Here is a 16,670-nt window from a genome sequence, read left to right on the forward strand (position 1 = left end):
CCACCTTACCATACATTTGACATACAAAAAAGGTGTGGGTGCGTGGGAAAGGTTTACAAATATACAGAAATAAAAAATCGCTCAGTTCAAAACTCATTACCCACCGGGTTGGTCTAGTGGTGAACGGGTCTTCCCAAGTCAGCTAATTTGGAAGTCGAGAGTTCCAGTGTTCAAGTCCTAGTAAAGCCAGTTATTTTTACACGGATTTGAATACTAGATCGTGAATACCGGTGTTCTTTGGTGGTTGGGTTTCAATTAACCACACATGTCAGGAATGGTCGAACTGAGAATGTACAAGACTACACTTCATTTACACTCATACATATCATCCTCATTCATCCTCTGAAGAATTATCTAAACGGTAGTTACCGGAGGCTAAACAGGAAAAAGAAAGAAAAGTTCAAAACTCATTAATGAACAAATAAACGTTTAAGATTAATAGTATTTAATTAATTCACGCCTAGACTTAGATCGGGTAACATGACAATTTGTTTGCGTGCTTCTTTTAAATATGTACTTTAATATGTAATATTGTGGTGTGATGTTATGTGTTGTTTTTTGTGTGTAAGACTGACGCGAAACGTTAATTGTAGATATTTTCATTCCCAGATGATGCTGATACATTGATGCCGCGAAACATGTAGGAAATTCATATGACAAATGTATGATAAGACGATAATTAAAATTATTTAATTTTAATATATATATATATATATATATATATATATATATATATATATATATAGTTAAATACAAAAATTTTAATTATGATATATGAATCATAGTTTCAAAAGCACATACATCGAGAAATGTAAATTTTTCAGGGAGCTGAAAAACTGTTCTTTAAAAATTATGAAATGATGCAACATTGTGACTTATTTGGGAAATAGTATTAGGGCAGAGTATTTTTCATACTGAAATTTAAATTCTTAATGATTTTAGTTTAAGAGACATTTGAACAAACTTTATGTGGATATATGTTTTCGAAACCCAATCTGGATCTATCTGGTTTTGAAAATTTAAAGCCGTAATAATTATATAAAACTCATGATTATTTCTACTAGTTATAATTAAAAGTGAAGACAAATTTTGATTCTTATGTAATTAGTAATAGATTTTATTTAAAACCTCAAATAAAATAGATTTGGTAAAAATGTCCAATGCAATAAAATTCTATAAGTATATTTGGAACTTCCTCTGTTTTTCCCATGGGAAAATAACGCATCAATCTATGAACCATGGTTCATAGATTGATGCGTTATAAAATAAATTTTATAACTTAACACACTTAACTGGCACACTTAAAACTTTTCTCTCTTAGGGATTTTAAAAATAAAATATTTTGTGGACAAAGAACAAACTCCTTTTGTGTTAATAACATTACGATATTTTTCTTGAATACTGGCTTCTGTATATTTTACAATAAAATTATCTTGTCAGTTTCATGTAATTTTGTTGCACACGTAAGTCTGTTTTTTATGATGGTAAGTAATTCTTCTGGGCATTCCGGGAGCTCCATATTTGTGAGAAAACCGTGGGCTTCAGTAATTTGCAAAACCTTCAGAAAGTATAAAACATGTAGGCATATTTTATAAACTGAAAATTTATTGTTAAATCAAACCCTTCTCAATATTAATAACAATGGAATATTAAATTGTACAGCACTAGAAGCCTTATCTGTATAAGGCTTCTAGTGCTATATGTTTGGTTACTCTCTAGTAACCAAACATAAAAAGTAATAGCAAAGACCTGCACGAGCAAATTGCTAAAATTAGGCTTTGCATCTACAGTAAATAACCTGCGTTAAGATTGTTTTGGTTATAAAAATTAATATTGTAAAACTGCTTTCTTAACTTTAGGTCTACACCTATTTAAAAAGAAAAAATCTTCTTCGGAGGCTGTTGTGCTCATGCTCACATAGGAATCTTCATGCGAGGCTACAAGGGAGAAAGAGCACTGTTGCTCCCGCAATGCCGATCCAGGCGTGCTGGTAGAAGGTAATTTTTTTTACTCCGCGTGTGTATGGAACGTTCCTTGTTCGTTTCTTTTTCTTGTTTAGTCGGTGGAAGGAATATGAAAGTAGTTTAGTTGTTTCAGTAGTGATCAGAAGATGACGGAAAGCAAGGGCTCTTTGATTGCCAAATCGGAAGGGCGAAAGAGAAGGTAATTAATTATATATTTGTTTCTGTGTTCATAGAAATTTAAATTAAACACCATTGGACTATAGTGTTTTTAAGCGTTATAGCGTATTTAACGTTTTAAGTTATCTAATAATACTAAAAAAATATTATCTGCATTGGCATTTTATTTATTCGGCTAAACAGACCACGGGTTTACACAATGGGCTTAAAAACCGTGTACCATATTCTTGAATATGATAAAAATGCAGAATTAGATTATTATCCTGCTTCCAGCTATTATATTTGATTCATTTCTTTGGTTCTTTTATTTTACAGAAAACAGAAAAAATTCTGGAGCAGCATCCCCACTAATTTTACCTACGAACCGCCACTGGTGAACATTAGGGTTCGAGCCATGCGATATCATCTGAGATTCAAGGTCAACTGGAAAGTTATCTGGTTTTGCAACAAACTGGCGACTTTATACATGATTTTTAAGGATCTGTCTGGTTTTAAAACGATCTATGTGGTTTTGAAACTAGACTAATATATATTACATATAACTAATCGTTTTTAAAATATATCTTAGATATATCATTATAATTTTAAATAATGGTAAAATTCTATTTTATATACACATATTTTCAACAGAGAATAATTTGCCAAATCTGAAAAAATTAATACTACAAAATTAAAGAAATACAAAAGTGACACAAAATAACTTTTTTTTCCAGGGATATGGGCATAGATTGCCGTGGTCATTAGCTTTTTCCCGAAAAAAAAAAATATATATATATATTCTTTCCTTTCCTGTTCATAACTAGCAATCTACTGAGAAGAAACTTGTCTTGTCAAACAGATTATCTAGAAATAGACTTGTCATAGGACGTTAAAACCTTAGAACACGTTATGTCGAGGGTATATAGAGCTACTATTGTCAGTAAAAAACATATTTCATTTATAAAGAAATGTGAAATTTATCAAAACCGCTTTAAAGTCATTTTATTAAAAACTCATTCTTTCATGAAATTAATCAGAAGAACTTATAAAACTTATTACATGCACACCTACTGCCTAGATTTACCTTTAGGCCATCCTTATTTGCTTCTTTTCTCCGTCTTCCTGATGGCCTCCACCTCTGTTCCAGAGTGTTCCAGGCTGTCTGAGCCTTCTGAAATGGAATCTTCCAATCCATCTTCATAATATATCAGGGGATACTTTACTGCCGGCATTAGATGATACTGAGCCAGTGAGCCAGAGAGCCAGATGGTGCGGTGAGCATTGCATGGGGCGGGTAAAAAGCTCGCTCTTTCTTTTAGAGGCTTCTGAGCATTCTGGGGCTTCATTGAAGTTTGTCCATCACTCTCGCATCATCACGTCGTCTTCTTTCCTGATTCCTTGAATAGGAATGTTTTCTATTTCAACTTTTACCGTCGGTGCATTATGTTTAAACGAATTATGCTGTTTAGTTTACTTTCCTTTCATTTAGACCGGTTGAGAGCTCATATTCAGGTCTGGAACAACTTTGTTTGGAGGCATCCGCTTTTTTTCTATGTTTTGGAATAACAAACAAAAAAAGGACAATTTTTCAATTTGTCATTGATGATACGTTTCACCATGTTTGCTAGATCTGGTGCTGCAGCAACTTTAGCATAAGACGCAACATTCGGTGACTTTTCTAGCTTCGAAGTAGTAGAAGTTTTAAATAGTCTTTATCTCTTGGACTGCTAATTCCTCCTTATAAATTGTACAGTTTCACGATCTCGCTAAGTAATGCCCATGGCAGTTGACACAAACCGGCGGATCCCTGTACGTGTCGTCCGGATATAATGGGTCACCAAAAGGACAGATCTGTTTTCTAGTGCATCACGCCGCTGTATGTTCGAATTTCTGATATCCAAAAACCACTGCAATAGTGATGATGCCTAAACATCTTAATGAAAACCAGCTTTTATTTTTCTCATACTTCTCCGTTGCTTCGTGTGTTCAGTCGACGACATGCAACAATTCTTTGTCCATAAGAGTTCCTCTACAATTTCGTCTTCTGTGGTGTTCAACAAATCCCACACAACTGCTTCCTTGAAGTTATTTTGCGTACCATGCGGTAACACCTCAATGTTTATACGTCCCATCATCTTGAACGGTTTCAACGAACAGTCCCATAGCAAAATTCTTTGTCTCCTTAACAGGTCCTCCTGCAGCTTCTGTGATCCAGATTTTAGAATCTTCTTCTTTCCTCTTTATCACCAAATATTATATTACCAAACTCAACGCTCCTTCGCTACGCTTGCGAAGCCAAAGGCTCTCCTAGATGGGCATTTTTATGTGGATTCTCTGCCACAGAAATCGTGAAAGTTAAGTTTCCATGAATAAAGTGACGCCATTCAATATGTCGCAAGGTGCAGGCGGTTGTATATGCCCAGGATCATTGATACTACCTGAGTTCACCCAGTCAACAGCCTCCTACAGATTTAACCCGAACCGAGGAGTCAGGTACTATATGATCCGCTATACCGACATCCTAGCGCTCGCACATAGTAATAAGAGCTCTTACTACTATGAAATATATACTATTTAGTCCTACTTAAAAAAAAAGGCAACTGAATAATAAATTGCATACCTAACATTTTAAAATATTTTCATTTTGTCTAAATTGTAAAAAAATGTATCTAGGTAATATTTGTCTTTTATATAATCGTAATTTATAAAATAATTTATACAATCGTAATTTATAAAATAATCTGTATTATTTTAATGTTTTTATAATTTTTTTTTTGCAGATGAAAGATGTGTAACTGATGACCAATTAAAAAAAAAGACATCTTATAAACATATTTCTTCAATTAATAATAGAATTATAAATTTCACTGATAATATACAAAATAATAACGGTATGAATGAAAAAAAAAATAGGTAATCCCTATTTTTTAACAGACTAGGTTCGCCCGAGAGCTGGTAATGTTAACTTATGTTTGTTCCCACAAATCCAACCAATTACAATTAAATTTTATCAAACCAAGTTTTTATATTATTTTATTAAATGTGTCGGGGACGTACATAATAAATTAATAATTACATTTGTCTTCCGTAATTTTTTTTTGATATACACGTTATTAAATCTAATATATAAGCAGTATGAAATGTTAAAATACCATCAAAACAACTGAAACGTTTATTTTAATTTAACGTAATATGAAATAAAAATTAAGATTAAAACTGATAACGGAATACTGACCTTTTATGTTTTATTTTCAGACGGTTTTGTCTTTTGGAGAGGACCCGACTCACCCGATAGGAGTTAGAAGACCCAATCAGGCGTACAGATGGGAGATAGAAGACCCAATCAGCCGTGCAGATCCTGAAAGTGACATACGGAAAGTGACCCACCGGACTTGATCTACCGGACTTGACCCTGGACTGGATATAGACTGGGTAGTGGACTGGACCCACCGGACATGACCCAACAAACTAGACCGACAAACAGAACTAGATTAGGCGTACTGAACCACCGAACTTGACACACCGAATTGAGTCACCTAACTTGACTCAGTTAACTTTAGGACACGACGAACTTCAGATCAGGCGTACAAAGGATCCGATCCAGCAGACATGATCTAAGGTTAATATTATTGTTGTTGTTAATATTATTGTTAAAATTTGATTGTAATCTAAGGTTAATATTATTGTTGTTGTTAATATTATTATCCATTCCAGCATACTACTATAGAGCTATTACAGATTACCATTTTTAATTCGCAAATATAGTATCATTTATACCTGGAAAAACAAAAACAAGTGATATGGGAAAATTAATCACACATTAGTTAAATTGTATTATAATTTATTTTGTATTAGAAAATTAAATTTAAAAAAAATGTTGTATTTAAATTTTGATGGTATTTTAACATTAGCAAGAAATCTCACTGAATAAGTGTTTAAGAAAATTAATTTATTATGTATAAACCCTCAACACAATTAATAAAATAAAAATATATGTAAACAAAAGAAATACTATCAGCCTACAGATATAAAAAAAAGCTTGTCAAATTAAAAAAGTTTTTTTAATTTCATGATAAATATTGTCTTTCCATTTTTAGTTTTACTGAAAATTTCTCTACAAATACTATTCATAGAATATAGTTTACATTTTATTTTTGCTCTAAAAAAGTGTATGTATATATACATATGCCCGTCACTGGACAACTGAAGAACAGATATCGACTTTCTTTAACATTCAAGTTAAAGAAAGGCTGGCTCCTTTCTTTAACATGTATGCAATAATAGGTTTGAAAATATGTATGACTAAATATTTTTTTCTTGATGCCCATTACTTACATCATTAAAAAAAGTTAATAAAAAAATTTGATTGATTGGCTGCTCTGATTGTTGGCATTCATGATTGTTCAGGAAAAAAGAGTTTTTTGCTGAACAATCATTCTCTAGTTCATTCATTTAAAAGCCTTCTTTTTAAGTATGATCTCTCTTAAAAATTTATTTTATCACCTTTATTTTTATGATGTAATTTTTTGATCTTCTCACTTATGAAAAGAACAGAACTAAATTTCAAGAGAAACATTAAATCACATGTCAATTTCATGATATATTATGATCTTAAAAACAGAAACTTTATTTTGCTTATTTATTCCTTTAAGTAACTATGGGGACTGAGAAATACCATCTACCTAAATAAATATTCAGAAAATTAAATTCTAGGAAAATAACATTTTGAAAAGCCCACAAAAAAGAAAGTATCATGTATTTGAAATCATTTCCTATTGGTAAGGCTTAAAATAAATAATTAGTGTTGTAAATAAGGCTCAAAAATAAAATAAAATAAAATAAAAATTAGAAATGATTGTCTAGAATATGTTATAGAAGGTCCTGACATTTCATTACCAAAACATTTTTTTGATTTTTCTAAAATCATTAATCAGATAAAAAAGGTACAGTTACAAAACAAAATTTTAAGATATTATATATATATATATATATATATATATATATATATATTTATTTTAGTATCCTACAAAGATATTATAAAATACACTGAAAAGGCAGCAACAGATTTGGACCAGAAATTTCATGGTATTGAGAATGTTAAATAAGTTTATAATACTGATCTTTTATTTCCAAATTTGTATGTTGCAATTTGTTCAACTAGGGAACAACAATAAGCAACCCCCCCATGGCACAATGAGATGAGGATATGTATGACATGCAATGAGGTGGAAATATTTAAAAAATTATTTTTGTTTAAGAAATTAAAATATTTCTAATACTAATTGGTGACATCTGGGTAATCTGTTTTTAAAGAAATCAGTATTTGTTTTCTTTTACATAAGAAAAATGAATTTCTCCAATGTAACCAAAAAGATCTTATTTTATTTTGCTTGATGAAATTTTTTCCCCCATTTGATTTTATTTACCCCATAGAGTTGTTTTTATATAATATCTATTTTTTAAAAATTAATAATACCTGTGATAACACTCTGCAGTTATAGCAACTCCTGGATTATTGTCATAGAGAGGAATTGGAAATTTAAGTGTACTTGGAACCATACCAGGAACTTTTACTACTGTCAGATTAAACTGAATTGGGCAAGCCTGTCCTGAAATATTGAAAAGAAAACTGTTAGAATTTTACAATACAATTTAATTGTGTACTGAAATATTAAACAATTCTGTTGTTCTATCTAGAATAATCTAGGATAAACAACAATCACTTAAATCAAATATTTGCAGAGGACATTTAGAACATTAATATGAAATGGCTCACTAGAAAAGGAATATCTCTGAATTCAGATATTAACTCTGATACTTCCTTTGAAATTATTTTCTCTGTAATTTAGCAAAAAACCCACAGTATACTATACAAGATAAAATATTTGGTCTCTTAGATTTCAAAAGCATAATTGTAGTAGGTGGTGATCTGACATGACTAGAGTAAGAAACTTCCCATGTCTTGCTTACTAGGGAAAATTAATAGTAAAATGTTGTTTTCAGTTGTCTGTTTTATTAGGAAGGATATCAGTAAATATACTGTTGTATACCAGCATACCAAGCCTGCATAATTTTTTTTGTTGGAGTTATTAATCAATTAATTGGTTTGATGCTATTTTCTCTTTCGTTTTGTTCTTAGTTGATTTTAAAACTGTAACTTAACTATGTTGCTTCTTTAGAAAAAATTTAGCAAATTACATCCTCAATCAATATGTTTCACACATTACAGTCTGACTTCCTCTATGGCCTTTATATTCTATTTCTAATTAACTAAATCAAATGTCTTAATAGGCCAACCAACCATCCTTGGTTGGTTGCTCTAAACTTCTCTTCTCAGATTCACTCTTCATAAATCCACCAAAATAAAGTGAATATTCAGCTCCCACCAGTCTGTTCACCAGTGGGAATGGTTGTACAGTGGGGATCATTATTCTCAAAGTAAGCAAATCTAATTATTATCTCACTTTGAACATTTTTTTCTGTGAAATAATTTCTGGTACATATCTCAGCTCAGTGTAAAAAATAAAGTAAATAGAAATCTTATGAAATAGTTAGAATCCATTTATAGTTAAAATACAAAAGTGAACCAGAAGAAAGAATTTGTCATCACTTATAAAAAATTGACGGATTCGAATTATCACAACAAAATGTACCAAAGTTCAGATACATTTTGCTACGTTAAATGATTGCAGAAAAGAAGTGATATGCTTGGGATAAAGCAGATTCCCATTCCATTTATGACAGGTGTACAAAAAATTGCCATGTATATCAGATCTGTAGCCTGGAGATAAAGGACACCATCACCCATTTTTGTCGAAAATGGGTTTAAGTGATTCATATAGTATTTTTAGCACTCTTTTCAGTGGTTGAGAATATTAAATGAGATGTGCAGATATCATTGTATACCTCTTAGAACAATTAGTCTTAAGTACATCATGTGCAAATGGTGTTGTTTTATACCTCTAACTTGAATCTATAATTTTGTTGTGGCTAATGTGAGATGAGTCATAAGGTGATATAACATGTCAGAAGAATGAATTTTATAACATAACAATATTATTGTATTTTAAAATCATATTATGTAATGTAATTAATTTTAAGTCGACTATAATATGGTACTCATTTCATATTAGTGCTCATCTAAACTTTCCAGCATTCACAATTCTAATAATTTTATAGAAGTTTATTCTAAAATAAATCATTATTATTATTATTTATTCTCTTGAATGGGATCTGTTTTGTTAAAATAATAGTTTGAAAAAGTTATGTCCATATTAATAATTAATGAAGTAACATCAAATCAAAATGAAAGTAACATTTTTCTACTTTAGATTTAGTCTTAACATTAGTTAACACAAATGTTTAAATAGCTGTTCAAAAAAACTCTTAAATGTGCTAATTTTTCCTAATGCTCTTATTTAGTCACTAGAATAATGCAAGTAGTTTTGATGTACTTTGGCTTATACTCAGATTATGAAAATCTTTGTGTCACTTTCTTTAGGTCCCCTATTCTGGCTTTGACCTGTTACAAGGCCAAAGTAATATAGCCAGTTACAAGGACAAAGTAATATGGCTAATTACAAGGCCAGTAATATGCAGCTTATCATGAAATTGATTGTTGAGTAATTGAAATTGAAAAATCAGATTTTAGACAGAATATTAAATATATGCTCAGAATCATTAGTAAGTAAATAAAGAAATCGGAGGAAATTTTGTTTATAGAAATTACATTATAACATTCACATTATCCATATTAAGGGTCACAGCCTGGCATTTGTGAAGAATCTTACTATAAATTCTTTGTATTGATCTTATTATTTAATAATTATTAAATTATGTATTTAATATGTGTTTAGAAATTGTTAATTTTAATTAACAAATATTCAATTTTTTGGCTAGCTGCACAATTATCAAGGTTTCAGTTTATTGAAACTATAATTGAGCAAAAACAGTTGCTGTAGAAAATTAATGTAAATGAACCATATCCTTTATATTCAAATGAACAAGCCCATGAGAGAACCTCAGCTTCTCCCAATTCCTCTCAAAATGATCAAGTAGCAGAGTCACATTTGTTAGAAAAGACTTGTATTTAAGTGACTTTGAAAATACTTCAGAGGATGAAGATTATGTACATTTTCAGACGTATGTTCTGAATCAGTGAATGAAACACATTAACCTAATTTTAAGGTATAAGTAAAACAGTTATTGAACACCAAGGTTGAAAATGGTGGCTGCAAAAGAAATTATGCCTCTGTATATGTGTAAAATGAACTGTTACCAAAAATTACTGAATTACAACAGAATGACATTTTTAAGGCTTACTGGGATTCAAGAAAGGGTCACAATTTAAAAACACAGTTCATTACGTCCTACAATGAAGTAACATTATAAAAAAGAGGTACGAATGGTACAAAACCAAAAGAAAATTCTTTTCATTATAGTTTAATAAATGATGTAAAAATAAGGATGTGTAAAGTTATGTTTTTAAACATATCTAATACAGTCATAGTTAATGCAATTAAAAAACAAGAATCTGGAGGAATTGTAGAAATAGATAAAAGTAGATGGCATACACTTGCTATGAAAGACCCAAGGAGATAATTCAAAATGTTATTCAACACATAAATGTTATACTGAAAAATGAGAGCCATTATTCATGCTTGAAAACTAAGAAACCATTTTTAAGATCCATTTTCGATCCAAAACCAATATCACAGTTAAAATACAAAGACCTACTTAAATATTTACAATCACAATGTCATCTGTTTTATCAAAACGTAAGTAACTACAGTGAAGTAAATGATTTCCCTGAAGAATAAAGTGATGAAGACTACAGGAAGATTTAGTTTAGAATATTAGTTTTATTAATTAACTGTGCTCATTTTGTAGATTTTTTGCTATTATCATTTTTTATTAATTTTCAATGTTTTGTGAAATTTTATTGTACAATAGATAATATTACTACTGAAGAAATGATATTTTTTAGTTCTTTGTAAATTTTTGTTGAATGTCCATAGCAATATTATGTTGTATTACACTTTTTTGTTTGAGCAAAATAATTTTATAATAATAATTTTTTTTAAATTACTTTTTTTTTTTCATTGCACAAGTGTACAATACTTTACAATCTCTCGCAATTTTTTTGTTTATTGGCTGAAACAACCAGGAGGTTGTGTTGTAGTAATATTATCCATTTTTTTTTTTTAATATAAAACAAAGATTTATTAAATAAACAATACTATCTGTTCAAGTAACCTTAATAAAGTATTTTATGAAAAAGTCATGATGGAAGATAGAGATGAAAAAAAGAATTAGTAAGAGTGAATTTCAAAACTTCAAACTACTCTAATATAAAATTAAAAAAAAATGAAGAGAGTGGCCTTTACCTCCAGGCTACAGAGATATATTTTCCCTAATGCAAGGTTAAACTTCAGTTTAAATAATATTAATAATATAAATAATATGAATTAGTAAATAAAGCAATTAAATTTTGTGTTACTAAAATTCTGAATGTTTTTAATCTACAATAATTTTGAACTCACCATGAACAAGAGAAAAGATATCTGATATTATAAGAACCAGTGATACCAAGCAGAAAGCTACCATTTCTGTGTCTTCTCCTGAAAACAAAAATAAATTAACTTTTGTTTATTTAATGATAAATATTTTTAATAAAATATTTAATTAAGAAAAATATTCCTCAATAATTAATTGAAGTAGGTACAACTTAAAAGACTGCATTCCATTACATAATCTCTTTTTAAATGGATGTAGGTCCACTTTTCCTACCTTGAAAAACTTTTGGCATCTTTCTAGCACTGTTTGATTCCTCCTATACTATAATCAAAAATTTCAAGACTGATTTAGATTATTTCTGAGCTTCAAATGCTATTTTTCAATGTAATCCAAGATGTTTTCTATATACTGCAATCTGATGTATGTTGACTAATCCAGTTTTTTTAATAGATTCTGATTGCTATGTTGTCTGACCATTATCATCCACTATTTTGAACAGTCTGATTGGGACATAGGATTACAAGATGATTTTTTAGAACTGTTCAGATGGGTGTTCAGAACAACCATAAAAAGGTTAATCTGCTGTGATGCTGCTTTGTCTATACTTTTCTGGCTAAATGATGTCTTCTGGAAATAATGCAAGCTTCCTTTTCTTTTTGTCTGTGACATGTTAAAGCTCTTTAATTTAAAAAGTCAGATAATATGTAATACATATGACATATTATTTATTAATTTAATATGTTTTAAATTATCAATATATATAATATATATATATATAATTATTATACATAATTTTCTTTAAAATGCTGTTCAATATATAAAAAAAAATTAAACAAAGATAAAACAAAGTGAACTAACAACAAAAATGACTAGATGAGCAATAAACTAGTATAATGTATATTTTATCTTTATTACCAAGGAGGAGCAGTACAACAAAACAATTTAGTTTATTAATGTGTTTAAAATCAGAATTATTTGTTTGTTACGAGAGCATCATAGATGACTGTGACTATAGAGATTATTTCTAGCTCAATGAATTGGAATTCAGATGATACAACATTATCAGTTCTTGTAATTTTGATAAAAAATTTAAATGACTTTTTTATGATTTTACATGAATTTTACAGAAAAACAAATTTATCTAAAATTGTGAATAATAAAAGATATTTATTGAAACATTTAAAATAAAATTAAATAAGTTAATAATATAATTAAAACATTTTTAATGATAAAGTTGTAATAAATATATAACTTGGCCTGTAATAGAACCTAATGTCTGTTATACTTAACATTAGATTAAATGTTAGGAAATCTACTTACAAAAATATATATACAAAAATATTTTACACAACATACCAACTTTTACTTATATATTTATATGCAATTTTACATGCCAAATTTATATATTTTATATTAAAGTTACATACAAGCACAATATAATTTAAAAATATGAAACAGAATGATGATGCAGGATCCTGCCAAAGTCTATTATTGGTATTAGTTTTTTTTTAGGTTTTTCTGTTACTAGTTGTTTTTTGAGTTTAATTGGCACAGCGGTTGGTGAATTATTTGAATTTTGAGAAACTAACAAATATTATTTACAAAGTATAAAACAACCAAGCCAATTTAATCAAGCGCAATTTAAAACAGCAGCATATGCAATACCACTCTGGGGAAGACTAGATATCATAGTCTTGCAAAATTTTCAGGAAACATATTCCAAGATGTGAAATTGTGATTTTTGTACGAGTAAAAATCATTTTGTCATTCTAATATGTAAAAATAATATAATTTTGGGTCAACAAAATCATCATTGATAATTGCAACCAACATTTAATGGAAACTTCTAGATAATATTTTATTTCTGAGTAGAAACAGTCTGTAAAATGCATCAGGAGAATCAAATATTGATAAATTTTAATCATAATTTAAAAGATTTTTATTAATAAGTTGTTTTTTATTCTGAAAGTAACAGCCAATGATTTCAGTACTAAATAAAGCCAAAAATTTATTTAGGGCATATAGAATTTCAGAATTATTGTGCGACACAACTATTTTCTGTTAAATAAAAAATTAAATGTTCATGTTTGAGAATTATCCAATACATGAAGCCCAGTTGTTGTGCGCTTTTACAGACTTATATTACCTTAACATAATATTACTTAACCAAATCCTAATTAAGACTATAAATCTGTTGTTTTGATTCTCAAATCGCATTAATCTGTCTACTTAAATGTAGATGTAAATATATGCTACATGGTAAATATTTACTACATGTATGTGATGAAAAGCGTAGAATAGTTTGGGTTTTTCGTAACATTTTTTAAACATTATGCTCGTTTCAACTTCAGTTAAAAAAAAATCAGCCTTGGTGAAAACAACTGAAATATGAGCCACGAGTATAGTAGTAATAGTAATCCATGTAATCCATAGTAATAGTAGTATCCATGCTTAAATCTCTTAAAGAGATTATTTAATTTGAATAACAAGTCTGGTAATAACAATCTAATTAAATGTTAATAACATTAAAGAATGTCTAGCAATTCAGTTCAAAAAAAAAATATATATATATATATTTAAAAAAAATTTTTTAGATAGGTGTGATCAGATTTATTTTATTAGTCATTTTTGTATATATTTTTGTGATCATTTGATTTATTAAAATGTATTTTTGCGTTTCATAATCAATTTTCTTGCATCATAATACTAAATATATATATCCCAAATTTTTTTAAATTAATTTTTTTTAAATATCCGTCAGTTTTTCAATTTTTTTTAAATTTGGTATTCAAGAAGGTTTAATTATACCATAATTCTTATTAAAGAATTTCAAACTATATTTATTTTTTTATGTGAAAATGATTAGTGTCTACCATTTGCCACTTTATTCCTTTATATAATACATTCAACATTACTGGGATGAATAATGCGATGCAAAGAAATCAGTTCTGCACTCTTTATTGAGATACAAAAACAATACCACCCAGAAAATTCTCATTCTAGCACAACCAGATACTTAATTGCAGCACTAAGGTCATTTCACAAGATTGGAAGAAAAAAGCAAAATAATGTAAGCAACTGAAAGACTGTTGCAAACCAATCAAAGGATATCACTATAAGAAGTTGACTTGTGCATTACAACTCTTTATAATAAACTGTCTTTGGCAACTTAATAAACTTTTTAATTTATATAAACTGTATTTAGCTACTTCTGTAACCATCATCAGCGAGTGATATTGAAATCACTCCAAAATTTTGTTATTTCTTGTGAAATAACAAAATAACTTAAATCTAGGCCAAAATTTTATTTCTTGTGAGTTAAAAGAAATAAAAACTTACTAAATACAGAGAGAGTTAATAAAATATAGCGTTACAAATATTCTTAGATGTATTTATTAAGTATATTTATTAGTAATAATAAAATAATCCCTATAAATAATCAAAATAAATAGGCTCTGTTCTGTTTCTTGAAATAAATAATTATGCAGAAATTATATATTCATAATATATAATATATAAAAATTTAAAAAACTTTTACAAGCTTGTTCAATTTTTATAAATCATATTTCATATGCAAGGAAAAAAAGCCAATCTCAGTGATGGAGTAGTAACATCTCTGCTTCTTATTCAAAGGGCCTGGCATCAAATCCCAGTCAAGTATGACATTTTCATATGCTAAAAAATTTAATTTCATTCTTTCACACAGCACAAATTTCAAACTATAATGGAGTGTGTGCACTTAAAGTGTTACAGTATGCAATATTATCACATGATATCTCCTGAAATTTATTATAATAACCTCTCTTCATGCTTGTCTATTTAACATGTAACTAGAAAAATGTTTTGGAAAAGTTATAAATAAATAATGAAATACTGGAATCAACATTGTACATGCATAGCACTAACCCCATCACTTCAGAACTTCACAATTACTTTTATAATTTATTTATTGAAAATAATTATAATAAAGTTGGTAATTATTACAAATTTTAACTTATTCCTTGATATTTAAAAAAACTGAAAAATTTCCTTATATAATTTTTTATTTCTACATTAATCACAAACACATTTAAGAAGATTTTACAGTTTTAAATTACATAACATAATTATGTTATGTAAAATAATATTAAAATAATTTTCATCATAATGAACTTACCTAAGTATATGTCCTGTTAGTCCCTATTAATTCACTTAGGAATGGATATTAGGACCATCATGTACACATCACTCTCACTAACTGACTGAACTGAAACTGAAAGCATTTAGTAGTGTACTGGATAAGAAATGTCCTTGGATTCCCACTACAACTCATTCTACCTGCATTATCATAACATTAAAGTCACATACAATCATAAATACATACACACAAATACACAAACAAATGCACTTGTACATAGTTGGACTGCTCATGATTTATCATTAAAAGTATAAATTTACTCATATATTAGTTTCCTAACCACTGTTGATAAAAATATATAAATAACATACACAAAATAGTTTTAAAATTTAAAAAAGCACAATGCAGCCTGACATGCAAAGTGTCATCAACACTTAACAAATAAGATATTACATAAAAAATTGTGTAATATTAAACAATTCTTGCATTTATTCAAACAGTAAATAACTTTCACACTATTTCACAAAATTGTTATAATACAGATAATAAATTCCTTAAATAACAAGTTATAATCTCATTTTAAAATAAAATATGTTTGCAATTTGTATATGTAATGTAATAAATTCTATACTTAATGAGTAATAAAGAAATATGTTAATTATAGTTAACATATAGTTGAGTTAATAAACAATTATGATAATATTTTTATTTTTACAGGAGATGCTGAAAATTAATATTAAAAAAAATAAGTGATAAATTTAAATTAAATAAATAAATAAATTTTAGTGTAATAAATTGATAAATTTAAATAACATAACTCATTAAGCATAAAAACATTTTTCAAAAGTATAACACCAATGATGAGAGGAAATTATTAGAAGTCATGATATAATTCAGATTAGCTTACATAAAAATAC

At 28.4% G+C, this 16,670-nt stretch overlaps 1 protein-coding gene across 3 annotated transcripts in view; it reads right to left on the bottom strand.

Moving 5' to 3' along the window:
- Nucleotides 1-15,939, bottom strand: part of LOC142318737 (uncharacterized) — a 53,994-nt gene extending 38,055 nt beyond the window's left edge. For 2 of the 3 annotated variants that reach the window (XM_075355143.1, XM_075355142.1), the window contains exons 1-3: nucleotides 15,793-15,939; nucleotides 11,663-11,740; nucleotides 7,597-7,729 (exon numbers count right to left, since the gene is read on the bottom strand). In XM_075355143.1, coding sequence (XP_075211258.1) covers nucleotides 7,597-7,729; nucleotides 11,663-11,726 — 197 coding nt within the window. In that variant the 5' untranslated portion in view covers nucleotides 11,727-11,740; nucleotides 15,793-15,939. The remainder of the gene's footprint in view (nucleotides 1-7,596; nucleotides 7,730-11,662; nucleotides 11,741-15,792) is intronic. The other variant, XM_075355144.1, reaches the window with a different exon arrangement.
- Nucleotides 15,940-16,670: the final 731 nt, after the last annotated feature.

The sequence above is a fragment of the Lycorma delicatula genome, chromosome 2 (genome assembly GCF_047948215.1).
Source record: "Lycorma delicatula isolate Av1 chromosome 2, ASM4794821v1, whole genome shotgun sequence".
Taxonomy (NCBI): Eukaryota; Metazoa; Arthropoda; class Insecta; order Hemiptera; family Fulgoridae; genus Lycorma; species Lycorma delicatula.